Source organism: Chelonia mydas, chromosome 3 (assembly GCF_015237465.2).
Source record: "Chelonia mydas isolate rCheMyd1 chromosome 3, rCheMyd1.pri.v2, whole genome shotgun sequence".
Classification (NCBI taxonomy): domain Eukaryota; kingdom Metazoa; phylum Chordata; order Testudines; family Cheloniidae; genus Chelonia; species Chelonia mydas.
Window position 1 is genome coordinate 104672140 of NC_057851.1, and position 20049 is coordinate 104692188.

Below are 20049 nucleotides of genomic sequence, written 5' to 3' on the forward strand. Positions count from 1 at the left end.
ATAGAGACAGAGAGGGTTAGGGTGGAGAACTGGAAATTGAAAAAGAGAAAGATGTAGAGCTGTGAGATAAAGTAAGAGAAAATACTCTACGATTAGAGAAAGCGTGAGAGAGAGGAGTATAACTCTGATATAGAAAGATAGATACAAAAAGAGAGAAAAGAGAACAGACCCTAGTATTACGAAGAGAGAAAGAAAGAGGAAAATATGTGTCCTGCAATCAGGTAGAAATGCCACTAAAGAGGAAAACACAAGGCCAAAGAGCACAACAAAATCCCATCCTGCAACTCTACAGACTGCAGATTTGAAGAGATTTATATTTATATTTTTACTGTCAAAAGGTATAAACTAATCGATGTAAAGATTTTTTTCATAACTACTTGCTGTGTTCAGTAAATGGGCTTGATTCAGCCCTGTGCTGTACTAATCTCAAGTCAGTATATTCCAGGGTGCAATGCCTCTACTGGAAGAAAGTTCATCCATAGGGAACTTGTGGTGGTGCAAAGCACTTGCCAGTTCTGCTCTTCCAGGGGCCTGCAGCACAGCCTTCCAACTGGATGACGCTGGTTAGAAGAAGATATGACCAGGATAACTGGAGGTTGCACTGTTTCAGCACTCATGTCCCCCTGGCACCTTGAACAATACCCTCTATTACAGCCTCTTTTGCAGAATCCTCAGGGAAGAACTTCATAGCAAACACAAAAAGAAAAGGAGGACTTGTGGCACCTTAGAGACTAACCAATTTATTTGAGCATAAGCTTTCGTGAGCTACAGCTCACTTCATCGGATGCATACTGTGTAAAGTGTAGATGAAGTGAGCTGTAGCTCACGAAAGCTTATGCTCAGATAAATTGGTTAGTCTCTAAGGTGCCACAAGTACTCCTTTTCTTTTTGTGAATACAGACTAACACAGCTGTTACTCTGAAACATAGCAAACACAGTTTACCTTCCTGTGGGGATGGTGTTGCCCCCAGATGTGTATATAGCCTTGCACCAGTGGGGTGAATCTAAATGTTTCTAAAAGAAAAAATACAAAAAGGAGGGAAAGCTATGAAATTTATGCAGTCTTTTCGGAAAGTCTGATGGTTTTACAAAATCCCCCATCTTCTCTGGGTTCCCACATCCTTAGCAACCTTACTCAATATTGCACTGTACTGCAGCATTCTCTCTAACATTAACATTCCTTGGCTCCGGAAACATTCTTCCAGGGAGAATGTTTGCTACTCGTGCAGGTACATGTGTTTTGATTTAACCAGTTTAACTAGGATATTTTAAAAAGAAAAATGATAAATATTTGAAATACCAAGATATAAAATAAGGGGAAACAGGAAAATCTTTTCCTTGCAGATGATTTACAGAACCAGGGAGCCATATATTATAAAATTTGGCTTCCCTGAGCCTCATAATATAGTTGCTTTGTTCACATCTTGCTTGAATTTAAATAGGAAAAATGTCATAAGGCTTTTTGTCCTTTTGCAGATTAATTATATTCTAGCTTCTCATGCTTACAGGGAAAAATGAGCTTTCTTTAGGATATGTTCAATGAGTCCCTTCTCCTAGTCTGAATGTTTTTGTTGCATTAAGAAGTGAGAAGGAAGTCTTCTGAATTTTGGCTGTGTTCCAATGGAAGATTTTTACCTACTTTTTACATGCTTTTTCTGTTTTAATAATCCTGCTGGACTTTCCACACAGATATTTAGTGCCTTGCATAATAACAGGTTTCAGAGTAGCAGCCGTGTTAGTCTGTATTCGCAAAAAGAAAAGGAGTACTTGTGGCACCTTAGAGACTAACACATTTATTTGAGCATAAATTTGTATATAAATCTCCCCACTGTATTTTCCACTGAATTCATCCGATGAAGTGAGCTGTAGCTCACGAAAGCTTATGCTCAAATAAATGTGTTAGTCTCTAAGGTGCCACAAGTACTCTTTTTTTTTTTTACAGATATTTAGTTACTTTCACAGGATGTTCTCTGGATTTAAATAAACAGTCTTACAAGTGTCTGACACAGACACACAGGAATTGACAACTGCATGCAAGTCTTGCATTTCCCTTGTGAAGAATGGCATATTTTTAGAGTTTAAAAACCAATTTGATAGGCCCTTTACAAAAATAGCTATCAAACAATAGTCTCCATTAAATGTGAGCATTTGCTAATAGTTGCATCACAGAGATGCTGTAGAGTTTCTTGTACTCAGGCCTGGTCCACACTTGAAAATTAAGTCAGTTTAACTATGTTGGGCAGGGGTTTGAAAAATTCAAACCTTTGAGTAATGCAGTTATGCTAACCTAAGCCCTTGTGGAGACAGCTCTAGGTCAACGGAAGAATAATTCTGTCGACCCAGCTACCGCATCTCATGGTATTACCTATCCCAATGGGAGAATCCCTCCAGTCAGCATAGGTAATGTCCACACTGAAGTGGTACAGCGGTGCAGCTGTGTCTCTGTAGCATGTTAAGTGAAGACAAGCTCTCAGAAAAAGAAATATCATTGCCATTTATTCTCAGACTGTACTGTGTGGCAATTAGAACTGGACAGAAAAGAGGGGTGAAAATTCCACAGAATGTTCACATTTAATTTTCAATTTTTGTGTTGAAATGTTGGTTAGTAAGTAAAATATTTGTTCCATGGATGCCTACACACATGTAATCTCTTAGGAGATTGTATTAAACACAGCTATTGTTATGAGAATTTCTGTGATTCTTCTATTCTCCAGCATGGTGTCAATTTGACTATAAATACATTTATAATTATATTTCCTGTAGCAGATTCAATTTAAATGCATTCAGTGTAAAAGAGAGGCGCATATGCGCCTCTGAACATAAAAGGGTTGAGAGGATGAGAAAATTGCGAATGATTGATTTTTCTACAAAAGGCCATTTGAATTCTGGGTGATGAAGCATAATGAACAGCAGATACCTATGTGTAGGGCCCTACCAATTTCACGGCCATGAAAAACATGTCACGGACCATGAAATAAGCCCTTCCCCATGAAATCCGATCTCCCCCTGGCTGCTGGAAGTGTCTTAGCCAGGGGGCTCTTAGCTGCAAGTCCTGGCTGGGCTGGGAACGGACAGGACTCGTCCTTCCCCTGCATGGCCACTCTCACTCTCAGGGGGAGATCAGACCCACCTTGGAGTGCCTCCCGCTGCTGCAGGAAGCTCCCTGTCCAGCACTGGAAGTTCCTGCAGCTGGAGACTTGTGGAGGTGGGTCCGATCTCCCCCTGCCCCTCAAAGCACCCCAGCCAGGTGACCACTAGCTGCAAGTCCCTGGGGAGGGACAGGACTTCACCTTCCCTTGCATAGCAGCTTGGGGCAGGGAGGTGGGGAGAGAGAAGATCAGACCCACTTCCAAGTACCTTTTGGGTTGGGAGCCCCACAGTTATACCATGAAATTTCAGATGTAAACAGCTTAAAAAGTGAAACTGACCAATTTTAAAACCCTCTGGCTATGAAATTGATGAAAATGGACCCTGAATTTGGTAGGACCCTACCTATGTGTGTCTGCTGAACCCAACTGTAACAGTACTTCACATAATGGTCCCTATGATATTCCACTGAGGGTTACACATGCACACCATGCACCCAGAGTCAGAAAATTTGAAAAGTAGAGTCTGTTGGTCCACGCGTGCGCCTAGCTCACCTTGTGCTTCCGTCCAAGGCGATAAAGGACAGAGTGGACTGACCGCATCTCCAGTTCCTTCTCACCATCGCTCAGTCCTGATTGGAACTTTCAGTGTCTTTGTCTCTGACAAACTTTCAGATAAGGATAGTTGTATGTAGTTTACCAGACTATAGTAATTTTACCACTTTTATTGTAGTTTTTATTACTCAATACTTTTAGTACTTCGTTTAAATAGACTTTGGGGGATTTTCAATCCCCTACCCCATGTGCAGGTACTGGACTATGCCCAGGAGTCTAGGCTTCAAACGCTGCACCTCCTGCCTGCACTCCTTCTTGATCAGCAACAGCCACCAGCATTGCCTCTACTGCCTGGGGGAAGCTCACATTGCATCCAGGTAGAGTATTTGCCAGTCCTTCCCCAGCCACACCTGAGAAGGCCAGGCTCTTCACCTCCAGCAGCACATCAGGGAGCTCTCCATGAGACTGTACTCAGACCCATGCCAGGAAACTCACCCAGTACATCGGCCTGACTCAGCAAGGAATGCGCCTCCAGCTACCATGTCTAAATCCAGTGCTGAAAGTACCACCCCCATGGACCCGATGGCGGGGCCTAGTCAGGAGGTAAGGAAGCACATCCATGAGCATGGGACTAAGTCTTCCTCCAAATCAAAGATGATGGATGCTGTTTCCACAAGTTGAAGGCATGCGGACAGAGCATAACCTAAGTCCCATAGACATGAGAAAAAGACCCACAAGCAATGGGATCCAGCAGTTCTGAGCACCAATCCATCAATACCACCAGCACCATCAGCCCACAAGATTCTGGGAAAGAGCACATCGCCAGCACTGATGCCCAGAAAAGAGAGTGCCTCTTACTTCAGGGAGATCCAGAATTGTGGCCAAACCTCAAGATGTGTTTGCATTGCTGGACCCAGAGTCACCCCCTCCATTGGGTCCCTCCACTTCTAGAGAGATCATATTTCCACTCTGGGATATGCCTCCGGTACGGGATCCCTCATCCTCTGCACAGATATGCTATGCTTTTCCACCAGCTCTGACGGTATTGCCATTGGAACCAGAGTCCGCCTTCTCCTCTTCCAATGAATCAGAAGAACCACCGGAGAGAACCACCTGTGTCATACCATTCCTATGCACCTTCTTGGATACTGTCACATCCATGGCAGCATCTACCACCTCAGAATCATTGGTACCCCATGCCATGGAGACCCCCACAACCTCCCTCAGAACCACCCTATTGGGCATACTGGGGACACTGGGCACAAGTACCTCCCCTCGGAACCTGTCTGATCTATGAGGGAACATTTGTCTGCCTCCCTTTTAAGGGATCTTTCAGGCAGGTGTTTGAATCTGGTGGTAAAGAAGGAACCCTTTACTCCAGTTCCAGCAATGCCACTGAAACCAGCAAGATTTCCCTCTTCATCTCCGGATGAGGCAGTGACTACAGCATCCCCTTCCTCCCCGGATTACTTTAGACAATTTCAGGACCTGTTGCGGATTCAGATTCCCCTGGAAGAAATTCAAAACCCCAACACAAGCTGCTAGATATCTTCCACATGTCAGGTCTGGCGAGAATTGCATTACCAATTAACAAAGCTATTCTGGAGCCTGCCAGGACAGCGTGACGCACATCTGCCACATGCACAGCTACCCCTAAAGGGGCCAAAAAGTGCTATTATGTTCCTTCCAAGGGTTCTGAGTTCCTTTTTTCTCATCATCCTCCGAACTTCCTAGTAGTCCAGGCTGCGACCGAGTGAGCCAAACAACACCCTTGATCTATGCCAGCTGATAAATAGGGCAAGCATCTGGATCTTTTGGGAAGCAAGGTATTTTCTTTGTCTAGCCTGCAATTCAGGATTGCAAATCATCAGGCTTTACTAGGCAAATGTGACTTCCTGAATTACAGTAAATTAGAGGAATTTATTGATAGCCTGCCACAACGTGGTTAGGCTTGTTTTGAGGCGCTTATTGAGGAAGGAAAGCTGGTGGCCAGAATGGCCCTCCAATTGGCAGTGGATGCAGCAGATACCTCCTCCAGGCCCCTGGCTATGGCCGTAGTCATGCATGGGGAGTCTTGGTTCCATTCTTCTGGTTTCCCTAGGGAGGTACAGAACACTATTGAAGACCTTCCGTTCAATGAATCCCATCTTTTTAACCAGAAGATGGATGAATAGCTGCATCTGCTCAAGGATTCCAGGGCCACCCTTTGATCTCTGGGCATCTATACTCCTGCCCTGAAGCAAAAATTCCACCATCAACCACCCATTCAACACTATAGGTCTCCTCAATTCTACTCTCAGAGACCTTATGAGCCTCCAAGAAAATGTCAAAAGGCACAGAGGTCTTGCCTCCCAGGGCCCCCCTTGCAGGCTTTGACATTAGCTCCAGCCAAGAGGTACTTCTGATACCATCCTGAAAGCCGCCAACCTCTGTGCCTACCATCTCACGACCCTCCGACTCCCTTTGGGGGTCATTTAGCACTATTTCCCCACACTTAAAGTGAATAACAATGGACAGATAGGTATTGAACGTCATCCACCATGGCTATACAATCCTCCAAGACTTCTCTACCCCATCAGAGACCACTCTGATGACACCATTCTCTCCCAAGAGATTAACTCCTTGTTACAACAGGGACCAGTAGAACACATTCTCCCAAAATATCAGGGAATGGGATTCTGCTCTGAAGAAAGGTGGGTGAAAATCAATCCTTGCTCTCTGGCACCTCAATCACTTCATCCATAAGGTCTACTTTTGTATGGTCACACTGTATCTTGATATGAAGGATGCTTACTTTCACATCAATATTCATCTGGCCCACAGTCCCTTCCTGAGAAGTGAGTACCCACCATTTCCAGTACAGAGTGCTCCCATTTGGGATAGCCACCACTCCCAGAGTCTTCACCAAAGTTTTTTTTTCCATCCTAGCAGCCTATGTCAGACATTATGGTGTCCTCATGTTTCCATATCTCAATGATTGGCTCCTAGCCACAAGGTCCAGACAATAAACCCATGTGTCAACCCATGTTACTCAACCTTCTTTTGTCCCTCAGAGTCAGTGTCAACGTAGAGAAATCGATCCTAAACCCCATGCAGTCTGTGGACTATCATAAGTTTGGTCACAGCATGAGCTTTCTTGCCTGGAAACTGTCCACTGGTAATGGACAGAACTCACAACATAAACAAATCAATATGTTCCAGCCAGGACTTGCCTGTCCCTCTTCGGCTACATGGCTTCATGTACTTACGTGACCTCCTTTGCATAACTCCATCTTCACTGCCTCCAGACATGGCTCCAGTCTATTTACTCGCCAAACTGCCACTCCAAAGTGCTATTATCACTCCAATGGTGGACAGACCCACATGTGTGCAAGTTCCCTTTCTTTCTGCCTCCCCAGAGAAGATGATTATCACTGACACATCCCTGGTGGGCTGGGGGACTCACTTCGGTGACCAGATGGGTCAAGGAAAATGGACTTTCAGAAATCCAGGATGCACATAAACATACTGGAGCTCTGAGAAGAGCATGCCAATCCTTCCTTCCCTTCATCTACTCCCATGAAAGTACACCTGGTGGCGATTAGAGAAACCTTCCACCGAAGGGTGGAATGTGCTATCTTCACACACCCATTAACTGCCATCAGAACCTTCTCACCAACCGATAGCTCTTCAATGGGACCTGAATCTTGTTCTCTCTGTGCTAATGAAGACTCCCTTTGAACCTTTAGCGTCATGCTCTATGTCCCTCCTTTCCATGAAAGTTGCCTTCCGTGTTGCTACCACTTCCGTGAGAAGAGTTGGCGAAGTCAGTGCTATGATGTCAGACCCGCCTTTCACAGCTTTCCACAGAGATGAAGTCTCTCTACAACTACACCCCAAGTTCTTACCAAAATTGGTTTCTCAATTTCACATCCATGAAGCCATTTACTTACCTGTTTTCTTTCTGAAACCACATGCATCTGCAGCAGAATGTTGACTACATTCCCTCCATGTTCGACGGGCTCTATACTTTTACCTGCAGAGAATTAAATCAATCAGGAAGTCCCGTAGACTATTTATTGCAATAGCAGAGAGACTCAAGGGACAGGCCATCTCCACCCAGAGAATCTCCAAGTGGATTTGGGGGGTGTATCAAACTCTTATACCCACTGTCTGGTCTACCTCCCCCTACAGGGTTACAACCTCACTCCACAAGGGCTCAGGCTTTGACCTCGGTCTCCCTTCAGAATGTGCCACTCATTGACATATGTAGAGCGGCCATGTGGAGTTCTCTACATATCTTTGCTATGCATTACGACTTAGTACAATAATCAGCAGTGGATTCCTCCTTTGGTATGGCAGTCCTTCATACTACTGTTCCATCCTCATCCTCACACCTTGTGCACCATAATGAACTGCTTGTTCATTACCCTCAGTGGAATACAATAGGGACCATTACTCAAAGAAGAAGAGGCAGTTACATGTAACTTGAGGTTCTTCGAGATGTGTGGTCCTTAGCTGTATTCCACATCCCAGCCTCCTTCCCCTCTCCTATGGATCTGCTGGATTCATGGTGGAGAAGGAACTAGAAACACAGTTGTCCACCCCTCTCTTTATCTCTTGGATCAGGAGCACTACTTTTCAAATTCTTCAACTCCAGGGACATGGTGCACATGCATAACCCTCCATGGAATACAGTTAGGGACCACACATCTTAGAGAACCTCCAGTTACAGGTAAGTAACCTCCTTTTACGGCACAATGTTTTCTACTGATCCCAGTACTTACTTATGGCACAATGTTTTCAAGGGATGTGGGAAGGAAGTCAGATGTATGACAAGTACATACTAAATATCCAGTAAACTCAACCTCTAGAATTGGGATTATATAGCTATTGCCTAAGTGTTCTTGAATTTTTGCTTGACTTCACACCAACAAACAGTGTCATGCTCATAAAAAAGGAGTTTGCTGCAACTTAAGCCTCTTCCTCTTCTCTCATGTAGGACCTCCAGGGAACTGCTTCACAAATAGATCCACAAAATAACAAAGTCCTCACCTTTATCACCTACATTGGTTGTGGGATATCTGCCATATTTTCAGCTGCAACTCTTCTGACATATATTGCTTTTGAGTAAGTATTTGTGCCGTCAAAAACAATTCAAAACAAATATTTTGTTTGTAACCACAGGCCAGGATATTTTGTTTGATTGGATCGGGATGCCCATGTGTCTCACAAAAAGTGGCTGAACACCACTGTGCTCCACTGTTAGATGTGGAATGTTTCTTATAAAGAGGGCCAAGCCCAGATACTCGCTTCCTAGTCTGACCACTTTCTGTGGCTCAGGATGGGCAAAATAGTGGAATCTTGGTCCCAAATAATCTTCTTGAGGGGCATAATGTGTCCCTTTATATATTTCAAAAATCTACCAACATGTTGCTCAGTCTTTTTTTTAAACTTGCTATTTAGACCTCATAGTTCCTAAGTATAACAGGAAAAATCCAGCCCTTTCAGGCTGGAGACTTTCGGTAGAGAGGGGAAGTGAAATGAAGACATGCCATCTACTCAACAATTCTGAAAACATCCTACAGAAATGGAAGGATGGCCCAGGGATAAGGAGACTGTGCAGTGGCACAGTTCTGGGGAAGATGGGAACGGGAGGTGAAGTGAAGTTGTGTCAGCTTCCAGCCACACAATCACAAGAATAACCCTGATGTAACAGCGCAGGGTGGCTCATAAAAGAGGATATTATGTAGTAGGGCATTCTGTGGAGCTCTTAAAAAGTACCCATGTGTACCACCAATTACTGCATTCTGCACAGTCCCTATGGTATAATGCTATGGTCCAAAGAGGACATAATTTGCTGGGTAGATTTCCAGTACATGAACTTTAGCATTCAGTAGTTGGAAGGAAAATTCATTTGATTTTTAAATTCATTAGGATTTTACAAACTACAGAGAATGAGAATCTGTGGTGGACTATGTCCCATTAAAAAAAGTAATGAACTTTTTTTTAAAAAAATCAGAAATTGGCTCTTGGTTGATACTACATTTTTAAAGCTTTTTCCTTCAATTTGTCTACATTATTCAATGAAACACAAAACACATGTTTTAAAATGTAACTTGGGGGGGGTTATATTTATACGTAATACATTAGATACTTAGTATAATGACAGTAAGGTCATTTGTTAATGAGCCATTGATCAGGAATAGCTGTGGCTTTCTGCCTAAGAAATGCAACGAAAGACCATTAAAGTCCATACCATCATGCCTTATTGCTACGTCAGTTTTTTATCAAGAAGAGACCACTGCTCCTTATTTCCTTTGTAAATTGGTAACCACAGCTGCTATAAATATCTCAGTACATTTTGGCTACTTAACATATGCCTCTGTTTTTGTCTCTCTAGGAAGTTACGAAGAGATTACCCTTCCAAAATCTTAATGAACTTGAGCACAGCCTTGCTCTTTCTCAACCTGGTCTTCCTGCTGGATGGTTGGATAGCATCATTCAACATAGAAGGCCTCTGCATAGCTGTTGCTGCCCTTTTGCACTTTTTCCTTCTGGCCACCTTTACCTGGATGGGACTGGAAGCAGTCCACATGTACATTGCTCTAGTAAAAGTGTTCAATACCTACATACGGCGATACATACTGAAATTTTGCATTATTGGCTGGGGTATGTGTGAGAAGATGTATTTCTTAGATAGTGTATATTTAAATTATGTATTATTATGCATTCCAGCAGTGCCAAGAGGCCCCAAGTGAGGTTATAACCCCATTGTACTAGGCACTCGATAAACATTAGAGCTGAGTTGATAACTGATTTTTTTTGGTTCAGTGGCAAAACTGCAAAATGCAAGGGGGGGAGGAATTTCACGTTGAACAAAATGTTTAAGCCAAAATGAAATGAAATTTTTCCAGGTTTTTTTATGTTTTGTACTCTTTTGTTTGTTTTAGTAAACTTCACTAAATTGTTAAATGAAATGTCGAAAGGAATCAAACCAAGATTTACTGAGCCTCTGTCCAGTGCCTCAACCACAAGTATAATGTATTTCTGAAAAATAACTAAGAAGGCTTTTCTTCATTTTTTTTTATAGCAGGGCCCTTTGGCTTCTGCCAGACATGCTGCCTGAATACATCTGTTGTGTTCAAAATAATACAGAGCAACACAAAATCATTAGCCTCATGAACACTGTGGTGATCACAGTCCAGTTCCTAGTTGGCAGGTTCCATATAGTAAAAATAACTCTCATGATTGGCACCTTTGCTGACAGTCTCAGCAGAGAGGACAAGGATTGAATGGTCAGTGAAACTGACCCTTAGGAGTAATTTCTCCAACACAGGGATGAGACACATAAACAGCATAGTATGAGAGACTTACAATGTTGCTGCTTGTGCTGTATCTCTGAGGACAGAGGGCTTCAGTATAGCTGTCAGTCCAGCACCTTTCTCAAGCACTACATTCACTTAATATTATATAGAAAAAAGTATATAGAACTTCTGTTTATGTAGGGGTCTAAATAGAGGATATAGGAGGATATAGAGTTTTGTAAAAATACAAACTGCACAGCTTTACATTGTAGCTGAAGGAATAAAAGAGGGCCAGTTTTTAAAGGGATTGTGCACTTGTAGCTCCCACTGATTTCAACAGAACTTAGTTAGTTAGTACTCGGCACCTCTAAAAATCAGACTGTTTTAAGTTACATGCCTATATATGGATTTGGGAGCCTAACTTTAAGTAATCAGGGTTGAACATTTTTACTTTACTTTCCCCATGTGTAATAATAATATTTATCCCTTAATTTGTTAATGCTTGTAAAGCACTTTGAGATCCTTAGATGGAGATTTGACGTTCATATAATTTGTGAGAAATCATTTATTTCATGCTGTTCTTCCATGCTGTGGTGTGTCATGGACAGATCTGGAGTTATATGGCTACCTCAAGATACTCTGCGCTAACGCAAACATTTTCAGTTCTTTTGATCATCAATAATGCAGCTTTGTCTGGGAGTTTCAGATGCTTTGGGTTTCTCTTGTATTACAGGTTTACCAGCTCTAGTGGTCACAATTGTATTAGCAAGCACAAATACAAATGCAAGTCGTGTTTATGGCAAAGATTTATATGGCAGAGATGCTAAAGGGCAAGGAGGAGATGATTTGTAAGTAATTTTTAAAAATCTGTTACAGTTCTGTGTTTGCATTTTGCAAAGAATTTGGGAGTGGCCAAACTGGCACTCATCAATGGTCTCATAAAGTTTGTAGATAAAGAACAAGAAAAAGGTGTGATCATTATCTTCTAAATTGTTTGCTTCTGAAGCCTTCTAAAAGCTATGAGAAAATCAGAAGCAATCCTATATTACCAAAAGCCATGTAAAAAATATCCCTATTCACTAAAAGTGAATAACTCATAGCTTTGCTGTTTCACAAAAAAAAAAAAATACTGTGTTTGGTTTCGTCTTAAATTTTTCACTTTTTGATGGAAACGAAAGATTGGTTGGGGGGAAGGGAGGAAGAGGCTGCTTAATAATCATGTTTCCTTTGTAAATGAAACAGCCTTTTCACAATGTAAGCTACCTAGCACTTCTGTCTTCCACATTTTTATGTAGACATTCCAAACAATCTCAGAGAAGCTTATTTTCTCACTGACTATATATTATCATATTATCAAGTCTTGCCTGATAAAACAGCACATGAAAAAAAACCCCCACCATTATATCTTCTCATTAAAACTTCATGTTAAGCATTCCAGTTCTCTCAGGCAGCCATTTGCAGCTAAAAGAATGAGCAACATAGGCGCAACTGATCCCTGGCCCAGTGCCTGTGATCATGATTGCCTAGTGGCTAGCCCCAAAGACCACCCACCGTGCTACTTTCTTAAAATCAAGTAGTAGAGAGCTGAGTTTTTATGCTGGTGGTCCCGTTTCAGTACTATCTGAGAGCTGTGAGCGTGTGTATGCTGCCAGTTTGTTACACCAATACACAATGTTCTATCTTGATCCTGAAGCCACTTCAGATTATGGTAGAGCATTGCATGGTGGGACTGTAGTTCCCACAGGCTACATCTATATGGTAAACATGAATTTTATATACAGTAGGTACATCCCTCAGGTACCTGGCAAGATACCAGTGTGTTCCTTAGTTACTCACAGATGCCCCGGAGCTTCACCCTGCGTAAAGAAATAAAATGGTCAAAGTTTGGGTTGTTCCACAGGGGAAATCTTATCTATACAGCAATGGAGACAGATGTAGATTAGTTTTACATGTAATGATTTAAATAACTAAAGAGGAGCATAGTTTTTAGTATCTAAGAATGACTGTTTTTTGTTTTGTTCTTAAAAACAGCTGCTGGATCAAGGATAAGGTTGTCTTTTATGTGACTTGTGCTGGTTACTTTGGAATTATGTTTCTTATGAACATAGCCATGTTCGTGGTGGTGATGGTGCAGATCTGCGGGAGGAATGGGAAAAGAAGCAATCGGACCCTGCGGGAAGAGGTCCTAAGGAATCTTCGTAGCATGGTCAGCCTGACCTTCCTGTTGGGCATGACATGGGGTTTTGCCTTTTTTGCCTGGGGCCCCTTAAATCTCCCTTTCATGTACCTCTTCGCAATATTCAATTCATTGCAAGGTAAGATTAATTCAATTTCAGTAAACAAAGCAAGGATTTAGCTGCTGATGTTATGCAAGGGAGTGCTTCTAGTGGTTTGACCAGGGGACTCGAAACCAGGTTTCTTAGGATCTGTCTTTGGTACTAATTCACTGCGTAAACATGGGACACTTAATTCTTATGCTCAAATAAATTTGTTAGTCTCTAAGGTGCCACAAGTACTCCTTTTCTTAATTCTCTCTGTGTCTCACTTCCAATCTGTAAAACAAGAAGGCCTACCTCACATGGATGTTGTAAGGCTTAATTAATTAATGCTTGCAAAGTTCTTCAAGTCGACCAGCTCTGCTTTTGCTATTGCTCATAGTTGAAAGTAACGCTAGTGATTACAGCATTCTGTTCAGGTCTCTTTCCTTTATTGAAGATCTGGGGGGGTTATTTTTCCAGCATAATGTATCCTTCGGTTGTGGAAAATGCTGTAAATTGTAATCAAGTTATTGTACAGGATAAATTATAGAATTATTCCACTGATATTTAAAATAATTTAAATTCAAGCAAATTTGTGCATAAACCACCCAGCATAAGAATCCTCTGCCCCACAAAAAAAAATCAATAAGAATGTCATTAATAGAGAGCATATCATCCCACCAACAAATATGGAGATAAAAATAAATCTTTCCAAAGTTCAGCAAAATACCTTTCCTTCACAGAAAAGCATTTGTTCTGTGCGGATTTCATTCTATCTGCTACAGATGAAACAAATTTACTGCTGTAAGAGATTTACTAAGCTTTCGTGGGAAGAAAATAATATTGGTAAAATGTGAGTCAGAATGTCCAAAAGGTGTTTGAATCTGGTGTTTTAAATATTTTTCCTCCCAAGGAAATATTTGGTGTTTTAAATATTTTTTCTCCCCAGATTCTGATATGATTTACTTCTGATAAGAATAAAGAAGTATTTGCTGTAATGTATCAATGAGTAATACACAGGGTCTAGAGAGATTGGAAGCATAGTGCAAGAACATAAAATGAGATTGAAAAAAAAGTAAGTTAAGGGTCTGATTCAGCAAGTGCTCTGTGAACAGAATTCACATTGCCTTCAGTAGGGTTTTATGTACAATGGTCCTGCAGGACTGAGCCCTAGTTCAGAACCTCTGAGGAATCGTTTTCAGTGGGAGAGGCACACTTTAAAAGCAGTAATGTCAAAAGACAAAAAAAGAAATGGGGAAGGGGAAGGGAAACCCAAGTAATGAAAGCAGGTAGCAAATTAAACATGAGCTTGTAATGCAGTATGGTGGTGGAAGATGCCAGCATTTTAACTCCGAGACTGTCTGTACAGAGGCATCACACCATGAAGCAGGGAGATGATAATCCTTTATAAAACACCAGCCTGTCTGGAACTAGAATATTACTTATATTTCTGGGCGTCTCCACACTAGAAAGAGTGGATAAAGCTGAGGAAATTCAGAAAAGATTAACAAAAATCGTTGAGGCTGGAGACATGCACCTAGGAGTAATGAGGTGAAACTGAGCAATGAAGAATTTAAGATATATATCAGGAAATATTTCCTAAAAGTAAGATGCACTAGATTGTGGGATAGTCTCTCCAGGGAACTGGTGTAAGCCCCATTGTTGGAGTCATCTATAGTGCACAGGACAAGCCATTAAAATACACAGAAAAGCACTTCCTGCAGATGGAGTAGGGGACGTCCATTAACTTGTGGGCTTTAGGGTACCATCAAAGGGATACATTAAGGCAGGGGCAGGCAAACTTGTTGGCCTGAGAGCCACATTGGGTTTCCAAAATTGTATGGAGGGCCGGTTAGGGGAGGCTGTGTCTCCCCAAACAGCCAGGTGTGGCCTGGCCCCCGCCTCCTATCCGACCCCACCGCTTCTCGCCCCCTGACGGCCCCCCCCCAGGACTCCGACCCCATCCACCACCACCTGCTCCCTGTCCCCGACCACCCCTAGAACCCCTGCCCCTGACTGCCCCCCACCGCCCCATCCAACCCCCACCCTCCTTCCTGACTGTCCCCTGGAACCCCTGCCCCATCCAACCCCCCTGTTCCCTGCCCTCTGACCGCTCTGACCCCTACCCACACCCCCGCCCCCGACCACCACCCCCCAACTCCTCTGCCCTCTATCCAACCACCCCTGCCCCCTTACCGTGCTGTCTGGAGCACCGGTGACTGGCAGCACTACAGCCGCGCCACCCGGGGCACTGGATCAGGCTGCGACTCTGCAACTGCGCTGCCCGGCTACCCAGAGCATTGTGCCGGCGGCGCAGCATGCTGAGGCTGCTGGGGAGGGGCCGGGGGCTAGCCTCCCAGGCCAGGAGCTCAGGGGCAGGGCAGGAGGGTCCTATGGGCCGGATGTGGCCCGCGGGCCATAGTTTGCCCACCTCTGCATTAAGGTCCCAATGCACTCAGCAATGCGCTTACATCCAAGCTTAACTTGCAGTATGTGAGAAATCCTGTTGATTTCAGTGGGGCTATTCATGTGCTTGAAGGGAAGCACATACTTTAAGTAATAGAAAGGGGCAAGTCACGTATAAAGTGTTGTATTTGCATTTAGGCTCTGATGCAGTAACAAACTTTATGTACTAGAGGGTTGCGCATTTCATGGATCTTATTTACATACTAGTGATTCCTTGCATCCCTCCATTCCATCCCAAAAGCTCCCTGTGTGCCATCCTCCCATCCCCCTCCATTCCAGGGCCTCCTTGCAACTTCCCTGAGCTGTTCCAGCTGGGGGTTGTATGCAGCCCTTCTCCCCTTCCTAACACTAGGGTCTCCAATTCCCCACACCCATGACAGGAGCTCTGTGTGTGCCCCCATTCCCTCTTCCCCTCATAGCAGGGGTCCCCAATATCCCCCACACATCAGGGTTCTTTGTGCCCCCTATTCCTCCCCCCATACTAGGATCCCCCATTCTCCCTTCCCATGCCAGAGGCTGTGTACACACTCCTATTTCTCCCAGCCCCCACTCCTAACACACCCCTAGTTATTTGTCTTTTTCTCACCACGTGATAAGTCATGCAGGGAGTAAACATGTCAAACTCCTTGTGAGGAGGGGCAGAGATGAGATGGGGTATTGTTATGCTGGAAGGAGTTAATGGGTGACATCAACCAGTTATTTGATCTATAGGCAACTGCAAAGGTGACTGCAACTGTGGCTGTGCTAATCAAATTCAGAGGCTCTCTGTATTCCTCCCCCCGAGACACACACACACTTATTGCAGAAAATCAGAAAATGGAAAAACAGAGTTCTGCCAGCTGATGCCTAGAACTTTCCTTGTGTGCAGTGTAGCTGCAGCTCTGTGAGTCCCAGGATCTTAGAGAGATAAGGTGAGTGAGGTAATTGTCTCTCTCACCAACAGAAATTGGTCCAGTGAAAGATACCCTCTCCCACCTTGTCTCTAGATCTTTCCTTCACATTTCGGAATTGATCAGATGCAGTATCCAAAAGTTACTGTTTTGCATAAAGAAAGACCATTAGAAATGCCATCGTTCCATTTGTAAGGCCTTCACAAGCTCAGTAGTTAGGATTTTAATTGGTTTTGTACTTCCTGAATTTTAGTTCTTACCATTTTTTTTGTCAAGTATCAAATAATTTGCAAGCAACATTTTTCATTATTCAGCCATCACCAGAAGATAACAAAGCAAGCAGGTTTCAGTCCTCACTGAGCTCAGTTTGGGCAACGTTTTAGGGTAGAAACCCAGGTCCATGCCCAATTGTACATGCCAAAGTACACCAGTGCCCAGGTACTGAGATGTTTGCTAGCAATGATTTTTTAATGATTCAGAACAATATTTTCCAAACCCCAAACTGTCTTGTTGTTCCACCCTCTAAATCCCAGTAGACATGAGCACACGGAGTTAAGCATGATTAGGAAACAGACGAATCTCCAAAGAACACCAGTTAAGCATTTAGACCCACAATAGACCTCACTTAAATCATTTTTCAGATATAATCATTTAGGGATCTGGCATTAGAATTTTGCCCTCAGGTTCAGCCTTGGCTCTGCCTCAGTTAATGAGATTGAAGCAAGCACATGCCAAGCCAGAGAGAGATGGAAGATTCCACAACTAACGCCTACCTGTGAAGGGCCAGGCTCATGTTATAATTCCTATTTCTGCTTTCAAAATTAGCACTGGAGTATCTCTGTGGAACTATTACAGTTGTACCATTAACCCAAATCACAAGCTTCTTAGCAACACAGGACTGCATTCTGAAAACTGGTGGCTCTAGATCTGCATGCAAAAAAATGCTGCTTACAGGTGTGTGCACCTGCGTGTGTAGGCACATTTACAGGAAGTGTATGCACAAACCAGGCAGAAATGGCTAGGTGGGCACCTCCATAGTAATTTACAAATGTATTTTCCCCATTTTCACACTCATATTCAGTAAATATTTATGCAAATAATGATGATCTTTTTTGTGCACTTCATTGGTGCAGAGACTTCCAGTCTCCAGTATTTAAAAAATTGGCCCTGTCGATCTGGAATACTAGGCGTTAAACAGGAAAAATCTCCCTCAGAGTAGAATATTTGCCGTACTTGGCTTTGGAGGTCTTGATCTTGCAGTGTTTATGAGCGCAAAATGCTCTTTCAAGTCAATGAAAGTCATGGTTGTGTAAAACCTAGAGGATGGCTAAGCATTCAGTGACTCAAGCATCTTTTACCTTGTACACCTCAGTGATGCAGGTTGATGATGAGGACCAGTTCATAGTGGTATTCAGAATGTTTACAACATTAAGATTTTATACAAATAAAATTCTGATTTGTCCATTTGCTTGCAGGTTTATTTATATTTGTATTCCACTGTGCTATGAAAGAGAATGTGCAGAAACAATGGAGGAGACATCTCTGCTGTGGCAGATTCCGATTGGCAGACAACTCAGGTGAAAAAAAGCATGCCTATTTCATGTCTCCATTTCTGAGATGCAGCAGTAGACTGGAAAAGGCCAGGTGCACTGCTTGGGTCTCTTGTATTTAACACAATTTAGGCCACAGATGTGGAAAGAGTAAGGAACATGATTATTATTAGCCTATGACTGTAATAATGATTGCCTAGGGACTCTTCAGAGAGCGCTCCACAAAAAAGTCTCCAGTCCTCACTTGAAGTTTTCCAGTGAAGCCAGCTGGTAAATTTTGCAATGCTGTGAGCATGGCTTTGGAAGTCCCTTTTGTTTTACAGCAACAGTGATTCATTGTTTAAATAAGGATTCAGAGGGTCAAATCTGGCCCCTTTTCCCTATGTATGAGGGGCTTGTGCCAGGCCAAGTGATCCTGTGGGCTATCAGACTAATGTGGAGGGAATATTGGAGGCGCTTCACAAGAGCCATATGCTGAACTGCTGAGGCAGGGATCTTTCAACCTCACATGTGTCCTGTGTGCATCCGAGCTCTTTCCCCCTCAGTACTATAGCCATAGAAACCACAGTAGCCAGAAGAGATTAACCAGGGGCAGAGTGAAAGAGGCTTGAGCACACCCAGAAACTGATGTCCCTTCCTACAAACAGGATCTCAAAGTGGCAGGGAATGTGAGGTTCCCTTGTGGGAACTCGCTGCTGCTGCTCCCCACAGCAAACACCTATTGCTCTGGGCCTTCAGCAGGCACAAAAGCCACTTCCCAATGTGTTGATAATATTGGCCCAACTCCTCAGCTAGTGTAAATCAGCATTGCTCCACTGAAGTCACATTAACATGCCACAGTTTGATATACTCTCAGAAATAATATTTTTTCTATGTAAACCATAAATCCACTGTCTGACCTAAAGATTTGAAGTGAGTTGCAGCAATGTGGATGCTTACACTTTTGACCATATGATACTTACTCACAAACCAACGGTCAGAGCCTTGGCTGGTGTAAATTGGCATTGTGTGTGACTGCATGGCCTTGGGCAATTTAGTGTAATACTATTTTGTCCTAATTACTTTAATGCCAGCAGGTGAGGCATTCTCAGTGTAAGCTGTGATGAATCTTATATTGTCATTTCATATTAAGAAATCCTGACTCATGAAATCAAAGTTAACACAAACTAGGAAAGATACATTAATTCTGATCAGGCATCCAGATTATTTCATGCATTCAGTTTCCAACACGCATGCCTTGTAAATCATGAACTGGCAACTGCAGATGGACCAAATTATTTCCAGATTTTTACACTGCTCTTGGCAGCCTTTGGGGAGGATAGCAATAAAAGTTTGAAGCATTCAAGGACTTCAGGGGTGATACTTTATGTGGCATTATTACTTTTTATACTTACAACTCTTCACTGCTGGCTGGTTTGTTAAGGAGGGTCAGCATGACACCATTAGCAGCTGGAAGAGTAGACTATAAATCAAATAAGATTTAATCAAAAATCTGCATGTTGTCATGGTTAGCATCACAAAAATAGTAAAATTCACCCTAGTGCAAAGAGTCAAGATAAAATCCTGCTGCTTACATAAACCAAGCATTAAAGATTTAAGTGGTACATAGGTCTTTGTTTGGGCCCCTCTTCATGTGGATTACTTTTCTCCCAGAAGAATAAATTATAATAGTAAGAACCACAAAAGGAACAAGGATTTGAAACTAACCTTACATGCAGGACTGTGTTGCAATATGTTTTGTAAAATTAGCTGTTAAATTTACTCCTGTATGAACTAATTTTGAAACATACATTGTGAGGTTCGGAATGTCAATATTCTAACAACATTTAATCACGAAGTAACTTTTTGTCCGAATTTGCGGGAGGAGGGAATGACTAAGGGAGGGATTGTTTGTTTCAGTTGTAAAAAAAGCTTAGTTTAACAACAATCTAAATTAGATGCAAATTAGATCATTTAAA

General features: G+C 42.8%; 1 protein-coding gene and 1 long non-coding RNA gene across 12 annotated transcripts in view; one reads left to right on the top strand and one right to left on the bottom strand.

Annotated features, from left to right (window-relative positions):
* Nucleotides 1-13803, bottom strand: part of LOC119565793 — a 33417-nt gene extending 19614 nt beyond the window's left edge. Inside the window, exons 1-4 of one of the 2 annotated variants that reach the window (XR_006289630.1) lie at nucleotides 13501-13803; nucleotides 12729-12783; nucleotides 7574-7656; nucleotides 3642-3754 (exon numbers count right to left, since the gene is read on the bottom strand). This is a non-coding gene — a long non-coding RNA (uncharacterized LOC119565793). Of the gene's footprint in view, nucleotides 1-3641; nucleotides 3755-3796; nucleotides 5739-7573; nucleotides 7657-12728; nucleotides 12784-13500 lie in introns of those variants that run through there. The other variant, XR_005224740.2, reaches the window with a different exon arrangement.
* ADGRG6 (adhesion G protein-coupled receptor G6) overlaps nucleotides 1-20049 on the top strand; it is a 148063-nt gene that overhangs the window by 116890 nt on the left and 11124 nt on the right. For all 10 annotated transcript variants that reach the window (XR_006289629.1, XM_027818638.3, XM_027818639.3 and 7 more), the window contains 5 exons: nucleotides 8623-8750; nucleotides 10024-10292; nucleotides 11661-11775; nucleotides 12959-13242; nucleotides 18017-18118. Coding sequence is in view for 9 of the 10 variants with exons in the window: in XM_027818638.3 (XP_027674439.2) it covers nucleotides 8623-8750; nucleotides 10024-10292; nucleotides 11661-11775; nucleotides 12959-13242; nucleotides 18017-18118 (898 nt within the window). In the remaining variant the exon portion in view is untranslated. The remainder of the gene's footprint in view (nucleotides 1-8622; nucleotides 8751-10023; nucleotides 10293-11660; nucleotides 11776-12958; nucleotides 13243-18016; nucleotides 18119-20049) is intronic.